The 20,354-nt window shown below is 41.8% G+C and overlaps 1 protein-coding gene across 5 annotated transcripts in view; it reads right to left on the bottom strand.

Moving 5' to 3' along the window:
- The window catches only part of DCLK1 (doublecortin like kinase 1), a 345,761-nt gene that overhangs the window by 94,044 nt on the left and 231,363 nt on the right, over window positions 1-20,354 (bottom strand). For all 5 annotated transcript variants that reach the window (XM_060637361.3, XM_060637357.3, XM_060637356.3 and 2 more), the window contains exon 5: window positions 3,999-4,115. In XM_060637361.3, coding sequence (XP_060493344.1) covers window positions 3,999-4,115 — 117 coding nt within the window. The remainder of the gene's footprint in view (window positions 1-3,998; window positions 4,116-20,354) is intronic.

Raw genomic sequence — 20,354 nt, 5'->3', positions numbered from 1 at the left:
AGGCTTTTCACTATTTACAAGGTTATTTCTGAGCTGCAAAAATTCTCTCTTCATGTTTTTCTCCTGTATTCCCCCATTCAGTCTTGGATGCCACAATCAGACAGAAAGTGCGAGGACACTTTTTTCTGCATCTGTAGTAGAAGAAACCTTAGCAGCAGACAATAACTGTTTCAGAGCTCATGATCTCGTTCTTTGACATGTGCACAATAATCTGACTTACCCCCCCTCCTTGACTTATGAAGACAAAATAAAAAATGAAAAAAAAAATTCTGCGCAAACCCAGGAGCATCTAACTGCCCAGAAGTCTTAAAAATAAAACGTATTAAATGAATAAACAAAAAAATAAAAAGCAGAGACAGACCCACAAATACAGACAACAGAGGTTGTCAGAGAGGAGGGGGTGGGGGACTGGGCAAAATGGATGAAGGGGAGTGGGAGATACAGGTTTCCAGTTATGGAATGAATAAGTCATGGGGATAAAAGGTGCAGCAAAGGGAATGTGGTCAGTGGCATTATAATAGGTTGTATGGCGACAGATGGCGGCTACACTTGTGAACACAGCATAATGTATGGGGTTGTCAAACCACGATACTGCACACCTGAAACGAATGCAACACTGTGTGTCAACTATACTTCAGTTAAAAAATAAAACTAGGGGTACCTGGGTGGCTCGGTCAGTTAGGCGTCCGACTCCTGGTTTCGGCTCGCATCATGATCTCACGGTTCGTGAGTTCGAGCCCCACCATGGGCTCTGTGCTGACAGTGCGGGGTCTGCTTGGGATTCTCTCTGTCCCTCTCTCTCTGCCCCTCCCCTACTTGTGTTATCTCTCTCTCTCTCTAAATAAGCAAATAAAATATTTTTAAAAACTAAATCAACATTGGGGCGCCTGGGTGGCTCAGTCGGTTACTCGGCTCAGGCCATGATCTCGCGGTCCATGAATTCGAGCCCCGCGTCGGGCTCTGTGCTGACAGCTCAAAGCCTGGAGCCTGCTTCAGATTCTGTGTCTCCCTCTCTCTGACCCTCCCCCGTTCATGCTCTGTCTCTCTCTGTCTCAAAAATAAATAAACGTAAAAAAAAAAATTAAAAAAAAAAAACAATTAAATCAACATTTAAAAAGCTGTTAGATTGGGCTCCTGGGTGGCTCAGTCAGTTAAGCGTCTGATTTCGACTCAGGTCATGATCTCATGGTTCATGGGTTTGAGCCCCACGTCAGGTTCTGCGCTGACAGCTCAGAGCCTAGAGCCTGCTTCAGATTCTGTGTCTCCCTCTCTCTCTGCCCCTGCTCATGTTCTGTCTCCCTCTCTCTCTCAAAAATAAACATTAAAATGAAAAAAAAAGCTGTTAAAAACAATAAAAATAATGCATATTTATTCTGTTGAAATAGCTATACTGTAAAAGACGTAAGAATTTGCCCAATCACCCATTATTAAATGTTTCCCCACTACACCTGACATTTTAAAATTCATGGTATAATACTAAGAAAGAAGAGAGAAAATATTAAAATTTGTCAATGTCAGAGTTGTTTGAGATCAGGGACTAATTTTGTTTGTTAATATTGTCATTTTTAATAGCATTGATAATGTTTCAATTAACGTGGGGCTTCTTTCTCCATTACAACTTTATGTGATTATACTAAATAGCCAAGATTTTAGGGGCAACAGTCGGGCTAGGCCCATGACCTTCTTCTTTCTTACTGTTCTACCGGGGCTCATTCGACAGCCTGGGTTTGCCTAGAGAAAATGAGCAATGTCCTTTGGTCGAGACTGAACATCCTCCAAAGAGCTCAGTTTTAACCTGCTAGCTGGTTAATGAAGAAGCTAAGGTCTCCCAGGGGAGTTTTACATGCAGCAATTCTACCACTCCTCTGTCATTTCGTAGGAGCCCACATCTCTGTGTATAGATATTGTCTCTACCGAAGGGAAAGATTTCCCTCAATATCAGTTTCCAGGGAAGGGATGACCTTCAGACAGAAATTCTCTCTTGTCCCAGGGAATTGGCTCTCTGAAGGTGGGTCATTGTAACCTTGGTCTACACCTCATAGTATTTGGAGCTCTGCTCTTGGGTTAAAGATGGACACTGCCACTTGGAAGCAAGCAGAGACATAGAAAGAAGTCAACTGTGTCATGCCAATAAATGAAGACGAGCAAGCCCCATCTTTCACCCCAGATTAGCAGTCAAATGACCTCCTGTATTTATTTCCATTTTGTTATCCATAATTCATTAGTTCTCAAACTTGGGTGAGCATCGGAATCACCTGGAGGGCCTGTGAAAATCCAGATGCTAGGCCCTTACCTCCAGAGCTTCTGATTCAGTGGGTCGATGGAGGGGCTCATCAGAACTACATTTCTAACATGTGCTCAAGTGATGGTGATAGTGCCAGTCAAGAGAACAAATGTGGGAACCACTTCCTTCACCCACTGCTCCTCATACTATGTTCCATAGACCACCTGATCAAAATTGCCTAGAATACTTGCTAAAACGTAGGCTTATGATCCGAGAAGTTGTAAGTGACACAAGCCCCCAAGTGACATTTATGCTGAGATTTGAGTCTCGATGCCTTACCCATTAGCAAAGTCTCATTTCAGAGTTCCATCCAATCTGGGTGAGTCATGTCATACTAAGCAAGGAGTTCTCAGCCCACCCTTAAACTAGGAGGAGCAAACAAACTTCATCCCAAGTGCCAACCATGAGCTGAGACTTATTCCCAGGCTGGTTGTGATGTAGGGCATGCTGTGAGAAGTGTGCAGAGGCTGCCACCTTAGGGTAAGTGTCAAAGGAGAAGATCTCTGGAGACCTGTCTGGGGAATAGCTGTAATCAGCAAAAGCCCAGGGAAACGGTAACTCTTAGAGAACCAAGGCTGGGGTTCTAGCTATCTAGCTTACTAGGAGTTCCTTTTTCTGAGACTCACTTTGGAGGTTTTGGTTTTACTTTTTAAGGAAAAACATCATAACATCTCTATTTTTAAGTATGGAGGTTATAACTTACATTCTAGTGTAACAGCTGGTGAGTGATGCCAGAGGCAGGGCCTCGCAGCCCCAGCCGAGAGATCTTTGCACACGCTCTGTCTAAGCCCACGCTGGTGAGTACAAGAGGGCCTCTGTGTAGGCCCCAAAGGTCTTTGTCTCTATTTATAAGAGCTTCTCTGTCTTCATGTAATCAGGGACAATCACCTTGATGTACGTATCATTTAATAATTCCCATTCAACAGTTTATAGTATGTAATAATTCCCTTCAATCGTGAAATAGACCTTAGACCGGAAGCCAAAAAGAAAAACAAAACAAAACCAACCAAACAAACAAACAACCAAACACACACCTTCTAACTGACTCACATCATTTTTAAGACCAAAGAAGGAAGAGGCAGAGCTGACATGGTCATCCTGTGAGCACACACATTGTGCTCTGGCACCAGCACTAGGGCCGCTGAGAGGCAGGACACAGACCAGAGTCACTGTAGCCCTCCCTGCTCGACGCTCTCATTCTCACTGCTTTTAGCTCCAGAGCCGTGCTGGGTCCACAGTAAAATGTGTGTGAAACAGAAGTTCAGCAAATACAAATTCACTGCTTTTAGCTCCAGAGCTGTGCTGGGTCCACAGTAAAATGTGTGTGAAACAGAAGTTCAGCAAATACAAATTGGAAACTCGTCATAAGCCAGTCCCAAGTAGAATAAATGCTTTAACGGAGACTTCTGCAGTTGGGGCCCTTAGCCTGAAAAACTGGTATTTGTGGTGGGAAACGATGCAAGTTGGTAGTATACTTCTATTTGTGGGCAAATCTGGGTTTCCTGAGTCTTTGCTAAGTAAGTTTTCCCAAGCTTGATGTTTTTTCTTAAAGCTAACATGCTAGACTCTGGCAAATCTGTTCCATCATTTCAACATGTTCTAAAATTATAAACTGGAATCTACTCTCTTGAAAACCTCCCGCTGTGGGCTTCACACACCCTCTGTGCATCATGCGTCAGAAACAACAGTTTCTTCATCTCCTTTGGTGCTTTACCTGAGCTGGTTGATGCAGGGGATTTGCTGCGCCTGGAAGGTCCTGGGCTCTTGGTGGTGCTCCTGCGGGATGATGAAGCTATTTTGGTGTAGGAAGTGGACTTCACCACTCGACATTCTGGGGAAAGAACAACAACCACACATCATTATAGGATCATGGCACAAACCATTCAAAATGCACAGTAAACCTGAAGACAGGAGAAACATATGGCCCTCCTCAGTCATGCCTATTTCCTGCCAGCCCGGTGCTTATCTAAAACAAAAGAATCAAGAAAACAAGGAGAAAAGGGCACAGTAGGCGTCTTAGACATCCAAGTAAATAATACTCTAAGACTTCTAGTTTACCTTGTTTACAATAATATTTTGGATAGACTGGGAGTCATAGCCTGGTAAAGAGGTGGTTTTGTTGGTTTCTCTCCACCCACCTCTTGTGTTATTTGTGTGTACATGTCTCTTTCAGGGTAATTTGTTCTTTCTTCCGAGAAAAATGTTAGACAAAAGGTCAACCTGGTAAACCAAGATATGCAGTGATGGGGGATTCCACCTATCAGGTCCCAACTGATTGTTCTTGGGAATCCCTGCAGCGACAGCACTGGGCTTTTACCAGGTGTGAGAAATGACAGCATTTGCTCAGAAGAGGTAAAATCAGCCAACAGATGACCTTACCCTGCTACCAGGGCACCGTGTGAGCCTATGCCACCACACAACAGCGTGTGTAGGACGGTTCTCAGGCTGAGGAGAAAAAACAACTTTGCCTGCATTAGATTTCATCCTTGGTGTTTGTGCTCATGAATGTCAACACTAAACATCTTAAATAGCAAAGAGTTTTTATCTCCAAGTGAGCTGCATTGACCAGTTATGATGTTGTGTAAATCTACACACCTTGTTCTGAAGAAACCACTTTTAATAATGAAAAAATACTTTCATGCTTGTAATGATAATCAGTCATCACCATGGACAGAAAAGTATACAGAATATAAAATAATAACTATCAAGTGATACTTTTATTTGGAGGGTGGTATATAAACTAGAATCTTCTAGAATTTCTTTCTGCTCATTTTATATTTAAACAACTTTGAGATTAGTCTGTACATGTTGATCTGTTACCAGCCCTTTACACACCAGGATATATTGCGAGCACGTTCACCCTGTCTTTGAGAGAACATTTTACTGCACGGATGTACCATAATTTGCTTACCCAAATTCCTACTGTTGGATATTCAACTTGGGTTCAACATTTCCCTCTCATAGATAATTACACAAAAACATCCTTCTAAATGAGCATGCAGTTATCTGATTATTTCTTCAGGATAGACTTACACCCTGGCACTTGAAATTTAGTTTCTAGTAATTGGAAACCAGCGGGCCCATTGTAGGTGCCTAAAAAATTCTACTGAATGAAGTGGGAATGAAGTGAGTTTAAAGAGAAGCACTTTTGAAAAGTTTTTGACGAATTGCCCTTGAGACAAGCTGACTCAAACTGTACTTTCATCAGACTATAAGAATGGTCATTAGCCTAACCCCTCATTGAGGTTGGGTTTTATCTTCTCAAAAAATCTTTAATTTCTAAATAAATATTGGACTTTGTTGCCTTAAATCTGAATTGGTTTGATTGCCAATAAAATTGTATATTTTTTCCCACATGCTTATCAGTATTCTTTTGCTATTATTTGTTCATGTCTTTTGGCCATTTGCAGTTGGGATGTTCTTTTTCTTACTGGGTTATAAGAATGCATGCTGTATTAAAGTTTTATTCCTTTGTCTGTCACGTTATAAATATTTATCTGTGTAGGCAGTGGTTGAAATATGTTAGCTTTAACTGTGGCATTCTTTTTAAGTATAGTAGTTTAAAAATGAAGTCTAATTGATTAGCTTTCCCATTATGCATTTTTTAACATCTTAGATTTCAATCACAAAGAAATCATAATAATTCCAGATCTAATTCTGATGTTTGACTTTGAAATTTTCTTCCCTACTCATGTAATTTCTAATTTTCTGAGCTCAAAACATGTCTTTTTCCCCTTTATACATCCTGAATGGCTTTATATAAACATCTTTTCCTATTTTTCCTAAACCAACAAAGTAGTTCATATTGTTTAGGAAAGAAGGAATGTAAGTGTGTATAAAATATAAATGTCTCAAGACTGCAAATAGGAGATAATGGAGAGCATCTCCCACAGAACCTTAGGGATTGAACTGTGGGAGGCAAAAAGAAAAGGAAGGATTTCCGATAGAAAAAGAAGGGGAAAGAAATTCCACCTTGAGGTATTAGTATTTGTGGCTTCATAGCCAAAAGTAGAGAGAAAATGATTCAGGGCATTACTGAGCATGCCCAGGCTTCCCTGATAGTTACTTGGGCCACTGTTGGCTGCTCTAGCCTGGCCAGATGGTCCTGAAATAGACTTCCATTTCTTAAAGAGAGAGAGAGAGAGAGAGAGAGAGAGAGAGAGAGAGAGAGAAATCTATGCATATGGACATATCAGCAAACATTAAAAGACAAGTAAGCAAGAGATATAACATAATAACATCAGAAGATATGACCAGAACTGTAAAAACTGTTCCCATGCGGCGATAGCGTTTACAGGTGTGTCCACAGAGGTTTTAATTCACAAAACAGATCTTTGGAACTTGTGGAGAGGACATCCAATTAGCTCAAGGCTCTGCTCCACAACTGATGACACAACCTGGAGTTTGTCCTAGCCTTGGACACCGGCCTGGCCTTTTGGAAATATATTAGCATCCAAATTGGATGGCTGTAATGTTGCTGGTCCATTGGCATGCTTCCATTAGGTGTCCGCTATGTGCCAAGCACTGAGCACGGCAGGCATAATGAAGAACAAATACAGTTTTGGGACTCGAAATACTCACCACCTGGTAGTGCAGTATGGAGTCTTTTGACCAGCAATAATTTTAACAAAATCATTTTTGAAACGGAGGGCTCTCTTTGACTAATTTTCATTTCATGGAACTCATGTTTGAAAACGTTGTTTTAGGAAACAAATCACTTTAAGTAATAATACATTTTTCATTTTAACTCAAAATCAGGACCATAATGAGGGCAGGATGCCCAAGACTTTTCGTCCCAGGTCATGAATGCTTAGAGGTCACTAAGTTTAAAATAATAATTTAAGAAGCTCAGTATCTAGTGAGCAAGAATGAAAAGCTAAAATAGAAAGCTACCAGATGGTGCACATTGGTAACAACACCCATCTGTGAGCCGCAACATGAATTAAAAAGTTGATTTTAGGGTTTGTCGCACGCTGTTGGCCACAGGTGCCAGAATTACTAGTTATGGCTTCAACTACCAACCAGGGCTCTGGATCAGCATAATTGAACCAATCTTACCACACCAAGTTGACATTTTCCAGCTACCACAAAGAAACTAGGCAGTTTAGTTAGGCGGCTCAGCCTTATCAGAGCCAACGTAGGCGTTTTGTTTGATTTTCGAAGTATTGAAAAGAACTCGTGGGCTCAGGCCATGCTTCTATAGCTTCTCTTGCTTCTCCTGAACTTAGTTCTCACCATATCATTAATCTATCAAAAGTATTCATTTATTAGTCTCCCCCCACCTCCTACTCCATTTGGTACTAACTAGTCCTGGCATATTAAAAAGTGTGCACAGCTGCTCCATAAATATTGGCCCAAATTGCTACTGATCCGGTTACTACTTGTGTGAACTCTTACTATTCACTGAACTAATCCAACTTCTCATTTTGCAGAGAGGGAAACTGGGTCTCAGAGAGGTTAGATGACTTGTATCAGAACCCAGGTCTCTCGGATTGATGGCTTCCTTACAACCCAGGACCCGATGCTGTCGCTTAAGCAAGCTGTCTGCCTGTGAATAAAGGCTAGAAAATTGCTATCAGTGACCATGATTTGGGCGGACAGACAAGTGAGTGATGGTGGATAGTGGGTTGGCAAACAACCAGTTCCCATATCAACATTAAGTTAAAAATTGAAGATGCTAATGCTACAATACTATCCATATGCCTATTGCATCACAAAACAAAACATCGAACTCTTAAAAATGGAGTTATAGTGAAGTAGTAAGTAGGTTGCGGGTCATGGAGTCTGAAAGATAATTACAAATATTACAAATCTCGTACCTCTTGCCTTCAGGATAAGAGCAAAGCTTCATGGGTCATATAAGGGATTAATAATTCTGAAATGCTTGGGTTGAATAATAGAAAACAGAAACAAAACAATGACAGCAACTGCTTTTTTCCTAGGGTCAAAATAAAACCAACTGAAGAAAATTGCAGCTCTAAGCCATAAATTAGGAAAAATAAATACAAAAGACTCTAACCATCTTTTCCATTAAAGTTTGGATTTTAAGTATTTTAATTAGTTTAAATGGGAATGGTGTTTTATAATGGTGAAATATGCAGTGAAGAAGGACAAACGCTTCGTTACTTTGGAAAGAATGCCAAAATCTTTGTCAGCTTAAAACCACAACTTAGAACCATCATGAATAATATGATCTAAATGGCCAGTAAAACAGAAAGCCTCACTTGTCTTCACAAAAGACATTTTCATAGCCTCTGGCAAGGAAGAAAACAGCACCCTTCATTCTCCCTCTCTCCATGCGTGGTCATTTGTTTTTGGGGGGAGGGGGTAATCACTACATTGATATTTTTGGCACCCTTGTATTATAAGGGATATATTTCCTTTGGCAGTGGAGATAACGGACAACACAAATACTCCTTAAGAAAGACGATATTGAAGGACTATAGGTAAGCCACTTGAAGGAAGCTTCAGGATAGTAATTTCTCTTGCTACTAAAGGTTGAAACCTACCCAAGTATAGAAAATCAGATCAAACACATTAATTGGATATCTGGTGACTGAACCCACTCTAGCAAGCAAGCAGGCAAGCACGATTTAGTTAAATCTCTGCTTTGGAAAGTCCCTACACTCACAGTTCTGTGAGGGGGAAAGTATCATACTCCATATGGTCTGTACTAATGTTCGCTCACAGATGTCCTCAAAATCTGGTAAGAGAGAAGTTAAAACATTTCCCACCTTTACCCTGGACCCCAATTCAAGAAATGGGCCTCCCGTAATGGATAAACATAGAGAGACAACCGCAATGCAGATGTACAGGGAAGGGACTGAAGAAGGAATAAATTCTTTGGCCATGTTCCCAGTGGCATGAGAACTTCCACTTATGCAGATCCTCCCCCCACTCAGAAACAGTTGGTAGGTAGGCTGTAGTGTTGTGGAAGGTGCTAAAGAAGAGACATGATGACAGAATTCTACTCCAGGCACCAACGCCTCACCTGAGCTTGCATAGCAGGGACACTCATGCATTCAAAGGGACCCACTTGTGCCTTTTGGAGAATCTTGAAGAGCAAAGGGAAAGCCTCCAAGTATCCAAATAGCCTTAGAGACATGCTGCATGCTGGCTAGGGAATGAATAGTCTTTAAACAAGGTATGTTTCTACTCCTCTACCCTCTTTTCAAAACCAGCCAGAATGAAAGCACTGTCAGGCAGAGGCCTCTCAACCGATATCTGCTCTAAATTCAGTTGCTTAGAGCGGTTAAGGAGATGGGCAAGTTCATCTGGAAGAATCCATCATGAGCAATAGATGTGTTGTGCTTTCCTCCCCATCCTGATTACAAAGACAAGCTTCCTCTCAACTTGGCAAAGGTACAAAGCCTCCAAATGGAATAACATTCCTCTCTTTGGTGATATGCAAAAGAAAGTCAGGAAGCACATTCGGTTCTAGAGACATTTTATAAAAATGGCACAAGCTCAATGGCCGAGAGAGAACTTGTGATTCTATCTGTAACTCTCCAACAAGTTGCTCTTACATGTTCATATGCTCTGAGTTGGAAGGAGCCCTCTGAGAACACCAAGGTTATCAGTGGTCACCAAATCAACTCTCTCCTCAACCCACGAATATCCCCTCCTGTCTCTGGAAATGGTTGTCCAGCTTTCTCTGCAACACTTTGCTGCCTGGAGGATTCACCACCTCTGTCTCATGGTTTTTGAAGCTTTCACCATCCTGCTTAGTTTCCAGCTTGTCGTCACAGGTGAATTCAACAGAGCGTTGCTGGTATGTCAGACAAGCACATTCAACTTCCCATAGAAACATGATGATCTTCGCCCTTCACAGCAGAATCGTAGAATATCCAAACATAGGCTCCTCGCAGGAAGGGTCAGCCTGCACCTGCCCAGCAAGGACTGAGGTCCGTTCTCTCATTTCTGTGCCACGTGGATTCCGAGGCAATCCTGACACTACGGTGAAATCCCCCTCCCTACTGGCTGTGGGGTTTGGAGCCAGTGTTACTTCCCTAATCTCCATATGCAGCATGTCTCAAATAAAAGCAATCAGATTCCAACGCTCTAAAACATAGTTTTTAAAAAATAAAGTATGTAGCAGACTGAGCTGAAAGTCGCTTAGCTGGGGAGTAAAGTCCCAGAAACTGAGATTTTTAAAGTACCTTCTAAAAATACAGCTACGCGTGTCTAAACCCAGCACCTAGACTGGCCCACCACCACTTTCCAGAACACCCAGCTAAGCGCTCCAGATGGCGCACACGTGTTCCCGCAGCCCGGGCTGCTCACTGTGAGACTCACACGCACCCGCTCCGGAAGCACGCGCTAGCTGAGACTCCTTTACGTAACCTCTGCAGAAGGCTTCATGGTGCTGGAATCTTCTGTACTTCCATCACAAGAGTCGCCACTCAGAATGCTTCTCTTCTCCAAATACTTTCTTTTTTCCCAACAGTCAAATAAAAGTTCATTTTCCCCACGTAAGAGCTGAGCTATATGGGGGTCCGGGATGAGGGGGGCAGTTTTGCTCTAGGAGATTGTCCTGCTTACCCGGGTTCCTGCTATCTTATTTCTGTTGCCATGTTCTCGTCCACGTGGTCCCAGCCAGCTTGTCATGTGGTCTCTGAGTTTCAGCCTTGGGGGAAAGGAGAAAAAGAGGGAGGCCTCCAGATGCTAGGCAGGAAAAGTTGCTCTGTGCCTTCACCGGGTCTTCATTTCCTGAAACTGATTTCGTTCTTTCCTTCGTCCTTCATGTCAACTGAACTGCTTAGTGCTCCCTGGTCTCTACATGCTGGATGCCAGAAGCACCTCTTTAGTTGTGATGACCAAGAACGTCTCCACACTTTGCCTAATTTCCCCTGGGGACATACTGCGCAAGGCTGAGAACCTTTGCTAGATCTCTTCATTAAGCAATGCTTCCCCCGTCTGTAATCAATTCTTAAAGTCTTCCTTGAGGGTGTTAATGAGGCCATCACTAACCACCTGCCTGAAACAATGCATTTTGCACATTCTTTCTGTAGCTTTGGCCAACACGAATCGGTAGTTTCAGGCTTTTATGCATCTACTACAGTGTAGGTGATGCAATTGGCAACACTGAAGGTCTTCCAGTGGTCTGCTAAAACTGGATCAGCACCCGTTGCTCTACCCATCTCTGGGAACATGGAGACACGGGGCCTTGAAACACTGGGGGTTTCTTGAGAGTTTGGAGGACGGAGGAGCTCGTGGGGACACAGTGTACAGAAAGAAGACTTCCAGTCTGTGCTGTACAAATCTGAGTGTTGGAGAAGGGCCGGGAACATTGCCCATAATCAGTTGCTCTCCAAGTCAAGTCATTTTCCCTCCAGGTACCATTTGACCTTGCAATGAAACTTTTGGAACCAATCTCCAAATGGTGCTACCCGAGCCATTTTAGTTGAGTGCAAGTACCCAAGAGGATGTTCTTGCCTATTGAGACTGGGAATACGCAGCCCTATTCAGTGAGCCAGGAAGAATGGTTTCAAAATGACACAATCGTGTACTCTTTCGCTGATATGAAGTCAGGATCTTGCCTTTCTGGAAGTCTAAAATATAAGTGTAGTTGGTGAGAGCTTGTTTTCCCCATAAAAGCCCAAAAGCATCAGTATTAAAACTTGTCCCTGAGGGCAGTCTTTTTTTTTTTTTTTTTCCTGTGACAGCCCTCAGCTGTTTGCTCAATTATCTGCTGCCTCTTCATTGGCCAATGCAGCTTTGCCACCAATCTGCATCCCTTTTGAAAGTAAAGGAGTTGCTAAAACTGAGAAGCTCCCTTTGGCTGGCTCTGAGCTTCTCATCAGAAACCTGTGTGCTGTTGGTGGGAAGTTCGAACAAAGCACAGATGCTGAGGGCCTTTCTCCTAATGTGCTCCCGATGATAGATGCATGCCTGTTGACCAGCACAAGAGCGATACCTTCTCCGTTTTCACTGAAGTCTGACAACGCTGAGTGACAGAATATACAAATGGACAATGGTGGGGCCATGTAGAAAAATAGGACTCTGGCCCATTACCCGCAGCAAGCTGCCAAGGAGACCACTTTTATCTATGCTAACCGGCCAAGAAGCCAGTCTGCTATAAGATAGACTAGCCAGAAGCCAGATTGCTTTCCCTAGTAATGACCCAGGAAGATAACCAGCAACTCCTGTTAAAATCGGCCCCAAATGGCCAAGACTTGGTTAATAATTGACAGCTTCCCCTAATTTCTGTCTCTGTTTCCAACTCAGAACCAGAGAAAACTAAATATGCACCCTAGCCTATCGCATAGCTAGCCCACCCACAGCTTCCCCACACCAACAATCAGCCCACACCTGAAGCCTTCCCTTCTCACCATTTATGAAGCCTTCCCACTCCTCTGCCTGACTTAAGTCTCTGCCAAAATGCAAATGATGGCGGCTGACTCCTTTGCTCTAGCAAGCTCACAATAGATAGCCTTAGCATGTTCTCGTTTGGTTGGTCTTGGCTTCCACCACACACGGCTCTCCCTTAGCTTAAAATGAAGCAGCTTGCTTGAGTCAAGCATCGTGTTGCATGAAACCGGCTTACCTTTATCCACTAGAGTCATGAGAACATCCACAAGGGAAAGAGGGCTGACTGAAGAAACAGCAGATGAACAAACATCTCCAGTCTCACACTCTGGGCCTACACTGATGGGGTGGGTTCCCATGCGTGAGGATGCACATCATCTGCATTTCTATTTCTATTTCTCTTTTTTGCAAAGTGCATGTGTTAATTTCCTGAGGCTGCTATAACAAATTGCCACAAACCGGGTGGCTTAAAGTGACCAAAATATCTTCACTCATGGACTAGAGACCAGAAGTCCAAAATCAAGGTGTTGCAGGGCCACAGTCCCTCCTAAGGCTCTAGGGAAGAATTCATTTCTTGCCTCTTTCAGCTTCTGGTGACTCCAGGCATTCCTTGACTTACGGCCACGTCACTGACATCTATGCTTCCGTCTACACATGAACATTTACTCTGTGTGTGTGTGTTATCTGCTTTTGTCGGATTCATATGAGGACGTTTGTGTTTGGGCCTACCTGGATAATCCAAGGTAATCTCATGTGCAAATCCTTAACCTAATTATATCTTCAAAGACTCTTTTTCCAAATAAGGTAACATTTACCGGTTGATACGGGTGGCCATTATTCAATCCACTACAGCGTGTGTGACACAACTTTGGGACAAGCCTTTCTTGAGAATTATCGTCAGGAAATCTGTTATTATTCCCCTGCCAAAAACCTTACCACGACTCCTTGTTGCTTTTTGAAAACATCCTTAGCGTAGTCTATAAGGCCCCCGTCTACCTCAGCCTCTGTCTCCTCTTTCCTTTGGACACATTATTTCACCTTCTTACATGAACAAAATATCTTCCCATCTCTGGGCATCAGCACTTTAATTTCCTGCACAAGAAACAAGCCCATCCTATTCCCACCTCACCTGGCCAACTTCTGCTCATACTGCCCTGCTCAGTTGAAGTTCATTCATCTTGCAAATATTCACCAAATCCCTGCTGGTTAGGTGCCAGGACACAGTAGTGAATTGGGAGACAGAGTACCTGCTGGCATGGAATGTATCCTCTAGTAGAGGAAACAGGCCTTAAAAAATAACAACGAAAAAGGACCAGCGCTGGTTTTATAAGTACTTTGCCAAGAATTGAAAGGATGATGTGACAGTGAGTGGCTGAATGAGTGTTGTCTCTACACTGGTGGTCAGAGAAGGTGTCTTGGGAGTAAAGGACACCAAAGGTGAGCTCTGAACACAAGAAAGAGCCAGCCATGTGTAGATTAGAGGAAAGAAAGCAAGGCAGGGGCAAGATCAAGTCAGGACTGGGAAGAAAGGAGGGGTTTGGATTGTACATTATCCAATATAGGGGGGTTATAGAAGGGTTTTAGGCAAAGGCATTGGTGTGATCTAATTTGGGTCTAAAAGGTCACCTTGGCTGCTGTGTAGGGGAAGGGTTTCAGAGGGACGAAACTAGGTGAGAAAGGATGGTGGCTTGGACCAGGTGGAGGTAATAGAAATGGACAGAAGAGAATGACTTGGGGTCTGATGTGAAGACTGAGTCCACAAAAAGACAGGCTGGATAGGGTGCAGGTGGACAGGAAAATCTCTGCCTACACGATCTATGACAGGTGTACTGCTGAGTCCTACTGAGGGGTCTGCACATGTAGTGGCACATGAGCAGGAGAGACTGAGACAAAGGGCAGGAGAGACTGAGACTTTACCAAGCTTATGGTCTCCCTGAAGGATAGAGGACAGACTTTGCAGCTCTTTACAAATCCTTGTCCTTCCTTTGACCCTACTCAATTGCAATCACTGGAAGTGGGACCTGGGGCATTTCAAAATATCCCTTGGTGATCGTGATGATGTGGGTCCATAGACCAGAAAACTTTTGCCATTCTCTGGTGTACAGATCAGAAAATTACTGAAGGAAACCCAGAGGCTCACAGTTCGAAGTAATCGTGCAATGTGGCATTTGGAAAGAAGGATTAAACCAACAGAATGAGGAGATGAATTAGCAAGACAAATCGGTCTTGAAAAAACAAATATCTGTCCTGCTTTAGATTTGGTCCCAATTCAAACGTTCAAATACAATAAACTATCATCCTGAGACCAAGATGAAAGCAGACTTTGGAAGAAGAATAAAAGTTCACATTTATTAGCAACTCATGACCACCTGGTTTTCATTAACTACAAAATAGAAAGGATCTGAAAGATAGATAAGAAACTGATAAATTACTCAAGAACTGAAAGCTAGAAAATGGGTATGAATTCCTCTTAGAGAAAAGGAAACAAAAGAAGCCAAGAAAAAAAAAGAGCATAGAAGTATAAACTGAAATTAAATTTGATAGCTCTCTCCTTGGGAAAGGCTCTTTTATGCCTGACTTTATCTCAGCCATTCAGAAACAAGGGTAAATGTGTATCTTTGGTCCAGTGGCCTAGCACAGATCCGAGTGGTTCAGGGTCAGGAGGTCTGGAAGGGGCTCACTGGGAAAGGTGAAGGTATGGAGCTTGTGGGCAGCACAAAGCAATGACAGTTGAGAAAGCCAGGTGTGTCATTCACAAAGGTTAAGATTTTATTTTGAATTGTCCTGTGCCCCCTTAATGGGATTAGGATTAGCACAGTTTGGATGACAGTGGGTCCACTCTTCTTTCATTAAAACAAAGTCTCAGGCTCTGTGCTGTCCAATAGCACGGGCCATTTGCTTAGGAAAGTTCTCTAGTACCTTGTGCTGATGTGGTCCATGGACCAGCAGCCTCAGCGTCGTCTGGGATCTTGTAGAATCTCCAGCTCCGCCCTAGCCCTACTGGATCAGAATGTGCATTTTGCCAATGTTCCTGGTGATTGGTATTCACATTAAAGCTTAAGAAGAACTGCTCTGGAGCTGTGGAGGGGCACCCTTCAATCAGTGGCTCTGACTTGAGTAAGGAAGCATGTGAAAAAACAACAGGTTCCTGGGCCCGTCTCCAGAGATTCCAATCTCATTGGCCAGGCATCTATATCTTGACCAAGCGCCTCAGCTGATTGTGATTCTAACACCCAAGGAATAACTTAAGACACAGAGCCATAGATGGTAATAAATAGGAGTTAGTAGCCACAGAAAGGATTAAATAACAGACAGAGCCCAACACCTTACTGAGAGCAATACTTTACGGTAGTGTTTCTTGACTTCCCTAATGATAAGAATAACTTGAAAGTTATTGGTAAACATTAAACTTCCCAAATCCCTTCCCCAGATGTTTTGATGCAATGGGTCTGGGAATTTATATTTTTAATAGGTATCCTGGGTGGTTCTTATAACTAGAGAGGTTTAGAACTGCTTTACCGGAAGGTACACAGCTCAAGAAAAATATCCATGGTACAGTTAAGAAGGGAACTGTGCAAGGGGGGTCTGTCCTATCTAGCTTATCACTTGATCAGTTAGAGCAGAAGGACCAGGTTCTTGGTGGGGGGAGGGACTTACATACAAAGGAAGTTTCCAGAAAGTCACCTACCCTCATCTAGATGTTATGTAAAATGGACATCAAGCCTGATTGAGAATAGAGATTGTCCATCAGGAAGGGTTATCTGCATTTGAAATCATTAGAGACTCATCCTGAGAAAGGACATCCAAACCTGATTCCACATTGAGTGAATGAGTTTTGGGGGTCATTGCTTTTGTGTCTTGAGGTAAAGACAAGACTTGAGAAGATAATTCTCCAACCAAAATCATCTTTGAGCCTGCACAGTCATCTCAAAGAGGGAAAAATAAAAATTCAATAGGAAAACCAAGGGGAAAAATACCCCCTGACTGTAGGACCAGGAATAAACATCCCAACCCTGGTGTAGAAGAAAATAATCAGAAGGTCATGATAAATGACAAGCTGAAGTTACATGGTTATACAGGGATTGAGTGGTATTCAAGAATAGTGATGAAAATCTACTTCTGAGCAAAGTATCATTGGGATAGCATTTAATTTAGAGGTTTTGCCTTCAAGGAATAGGAAAAATCACAAGGGTTGATGAAACTCAGCTACTTTAGGGAAGAAACAGGTAACACAAATGTGTATGTTTGGCAGAGCACAAAAAATCAGGAATTGAATTAGCCATACCCTACCTGAAACCTTCAAATTTATATCTGTTTTTTCTTAATTTTTTATTTTGAGAGAGAGAGAGAGAGAGCGCACAAGAGTGGGGGAGAAGGGCAGAGAAAGAGAAAGAATCTTAAGCAGGCTCCATGCTTAGCATGCAGCCCGATGCGGGGCTCAATCTCACAACCATGAGATCGTGACCCGAGCCAAAATCAAGACTTGGACGCTCAACTGACTGGGCCACCCAGGCACCCCTAAATTCATATTTTTTAATACATAATTCTGCTGCTGGTTTGGTGACCCCATAATATAAATTAAAATAGATCTTTAGAATGCAAAAGTAATGATAGAGTAATTATTCTATAGTCTGAAGAAGTAAAACTTTGAAAACATTTTGTGACTGTTTTTTCCATCATAAATAATTATTATGGAGATAGTATAAAGTGTTCTGTACCTAAAATAATAGTACCACCTAAAGGAGGGAATTAAAATGGTAGCAGAAGTTCCCTAGATGTAGGGAAAGCTGTCGGATAATAAAGGCTGAACAGGTTCTTAAGGAAGCTTCCATTTCCTTCCAAGGAGAAACATAAAAGTATGGCAGCCAATCATGTTTTTCCACAACGGTCTAGCTTTTGTTCTAACTATGAGCAGGCTTTAGAATTGGTGACTTCTTGGAGTATCACGGAAGTACCTACCCTGAAGAAAAAAAAAAAAGGTCTTAGTAAGAATCCCCCACTGGTGCCACACAAGCAATGCCTCTTTTCTAAAAGTGCTCTGAAGAGTGTCACCAGGAAGATCCACTGGAAAAATTAAATTAAGTGCTGCATATAAATTAGTTTTCTGTGAATCAGTTATGCCTATGGGTTTCTAGGGTACTCTTTGAAGACAGCAGCATGAAAGAACCCAGGAAACAGGGATGAAATACATTCTTTCCTTTTTAAAATAACTCAGTACATGAACCAGACAACACCCACATTAGGACCGCTTTTATAGTCTTAGCTTTCCTGACTGTTCCACTGCTCCAGGGAAAACAGCAAGTCAGGTTGTTTCTTCTAAAGATTAAATAGGATTTAAAAAAATGTAAGCCCAGAGACAAAATTTCACAGGCTTAATGTACGTCAGAGATAAATTTCTAGATACTACTTCCTCGGATCAATAATACATTCCACACTTCTCCAGGGTCACCCCCCACTTGAATCCATGCTGAGAAAACAACTGTGTTTTTAGCTGGATGGCAACTCCCCGAACATTACCTTGCAATACAACCAGAAAGAAGACATGTTTCTGAGTTGCTTATATTGTTGAAAAAATGAGAGTTTGCCTCAAGTAGATAAACCCTGCTATTCTATCAGCAATCTCTTAGGTAACACACTTGTCACACGCAGCTAATGATGTGACATCTTAAAGTCTTGAGGGAAAATCACAGGTTGTCCAAGAGACACAGGTGACCTGTTTGAATGGACAAGGCAGTGAGGTGAACACCTGAAAATGGCTGAACCAATGTGAATTGGGCATTCCTGGTGAATTTCCAGCTGTTGCCAGATCTACACTTTTAGCAGCTCAGATGGGTCTTCAAGTTTCAGCTGAAACGGTGTGCAAGTCGGGGCACCTGGGGGGCTCAGTCGGTTGAGCATCTTATTCTTGATTTTGGCTCAGGTCATGATCTCACAGTTCATGGGTTCAAGCCCCATGTTGGGCTCCACACTGGCAGTGCAGAGCCTGCTTAGGATTCTCCCTCTCTCCCTCGCTCTCTGCCCCTCCCCCACTCACACAGCTCTCTCTTTCAAAATAAATAAATTAACTTAAAAAAAAAAAAGGAAGAAATGGGTGTGCAAGCAGACAAGGTATTTGCCATCATTTTTGTGACCCATTATGCTGATCAGTGGATTTCTGGCTGCATGATCTGGGCTGCTCACAGATCACAAAGGATGCTGTGTGTAGGGAAGAATAAGGAAGTGGAAATTTGGGAAGGGCAGCCATGGATATAATTTTTAAAACAAAATTTCCAGTTTCTTACTCCATGAAAACCGAAGGAATACTATTATCTAGGAACTGATCTGATGAGCATGATGTAATCACTTCTGCCTTATAGTTAGTTTGTTGTTGTTGTTGTTAAGGATAGAGTTATATCAATACAAACAGAAACTTTGCAGGAAAGTATGCCCAGGCATATATGGGAATGTTAAGTTATGAATGACAAAGTTTTCCTGGATCAGACAAGCTTCCAAACAATGTTTTCAAATTATTTCACATTCATGCGATGACATGGAAACATTTTAAGGGTGAGTTCATTCTTACGGGCAATCCTCCACCTCTTACTCTGAAAACTTGAGATTTCCTTCTGTCGCTTTGGCCAAAAAATGTAATATTTATTATATCGTTTCTCATGTTTCCTTGTTACTTGACTTTCTTTTTAATGAGAGGCATCCTCCCCACCAACTGCCTAATAAAATCTTTGGTTGTACAGTTTAATTTTAAAGCACTCTATTCATGAGCCATTTATCTATTTTCCCTTCTATTCCAAATGACAGACATTAAATTACATCTCTGGCTAGATGTGATTAATCTTCTGTTCCAAAGTGCAGAAAAGAAAAGGTTAGAAACATTTAAAGCCTCTTTTCTTTTCTTATTAGGAGAAAGCAGACTATGGGTTGAAAATTTGATTTATTTCCCTTAAAGCTATTTGAAGATCACCTTTAAAACAAGGGGTCAAATGTGGCTTGAAATGAATTCCCTGTGCAGTACTTATGTAAGTCCCTCAGTTATAGTATTTCAAGGCTAATAAATATTGTAGTCATAGGAAGACAGCCTCTAATATGACAGTCTATAAGATTTTGGAGGGATTGTGGTCTTCCAGTGAAAAGGGTCTGGTTAGAAGGGAGACATTATCTTTGACTTGTGGGGAAGGTGTCTGAAATCAGATGATATTCTATTTGCATTTGGCCCTCAGCCATCAAACAAATGAGTCATTACTGCAATCCTCAAGGTAGTTACCTCTAGTAAAGTAACTCACTAAATGACTTCTGTAGATAACTTCTTTATGTGGATGGACTTATCTTCAAATATTTACCGAATAAACTGAAATACTGAATAAGATAAACTGGTATTTTAACTTTAAACTTTTAAATTTACATTTTAATTTTAACTTTAAATTTTAACTTTTAAATTTAAATTTAAACTTTTGAATTTAAACTTTAAAAAATTTTTATGGTGAATTTGGCCCTTTATTTCCAAAACAAACAAAAAAAGAGTGTCAAGTCATATTTAAAGACATTCGATTTCACAGAGAGGATTTTTTTTTCCTTTCTGAAAATATTAGCAGAAATATATTTAAATAATTGTTTTAAAAAACCTGTTCTCTTCAACCTTCCTGGCACATCATGTACCTGACAAAAATTAAAGACACCTAAAATATCATTTAGGCTGAGAGAGACAATATTGAACATGATGGTCTCCTAGCAACTATAGGATTTTAAGTGATGTATATTGGCCCCACTT

Source organism: Panthera onca, chromosome A1 (genome assembly GCF_046562875.1).
Source record: "Panthera onca isolate mPanOnc1 chromosome A1, mPanOnc1 haplotype 2, whole genome shotgun sequence".
Lineage (NCBI taxonomy): Eukaryota > Metazoa > Chordata > Mammalia > Carnivora > Felidae > Panthera > Panthera onca.
This window is presented reverse-complemented; position numbering and strand designations above follow the sequence as displayed.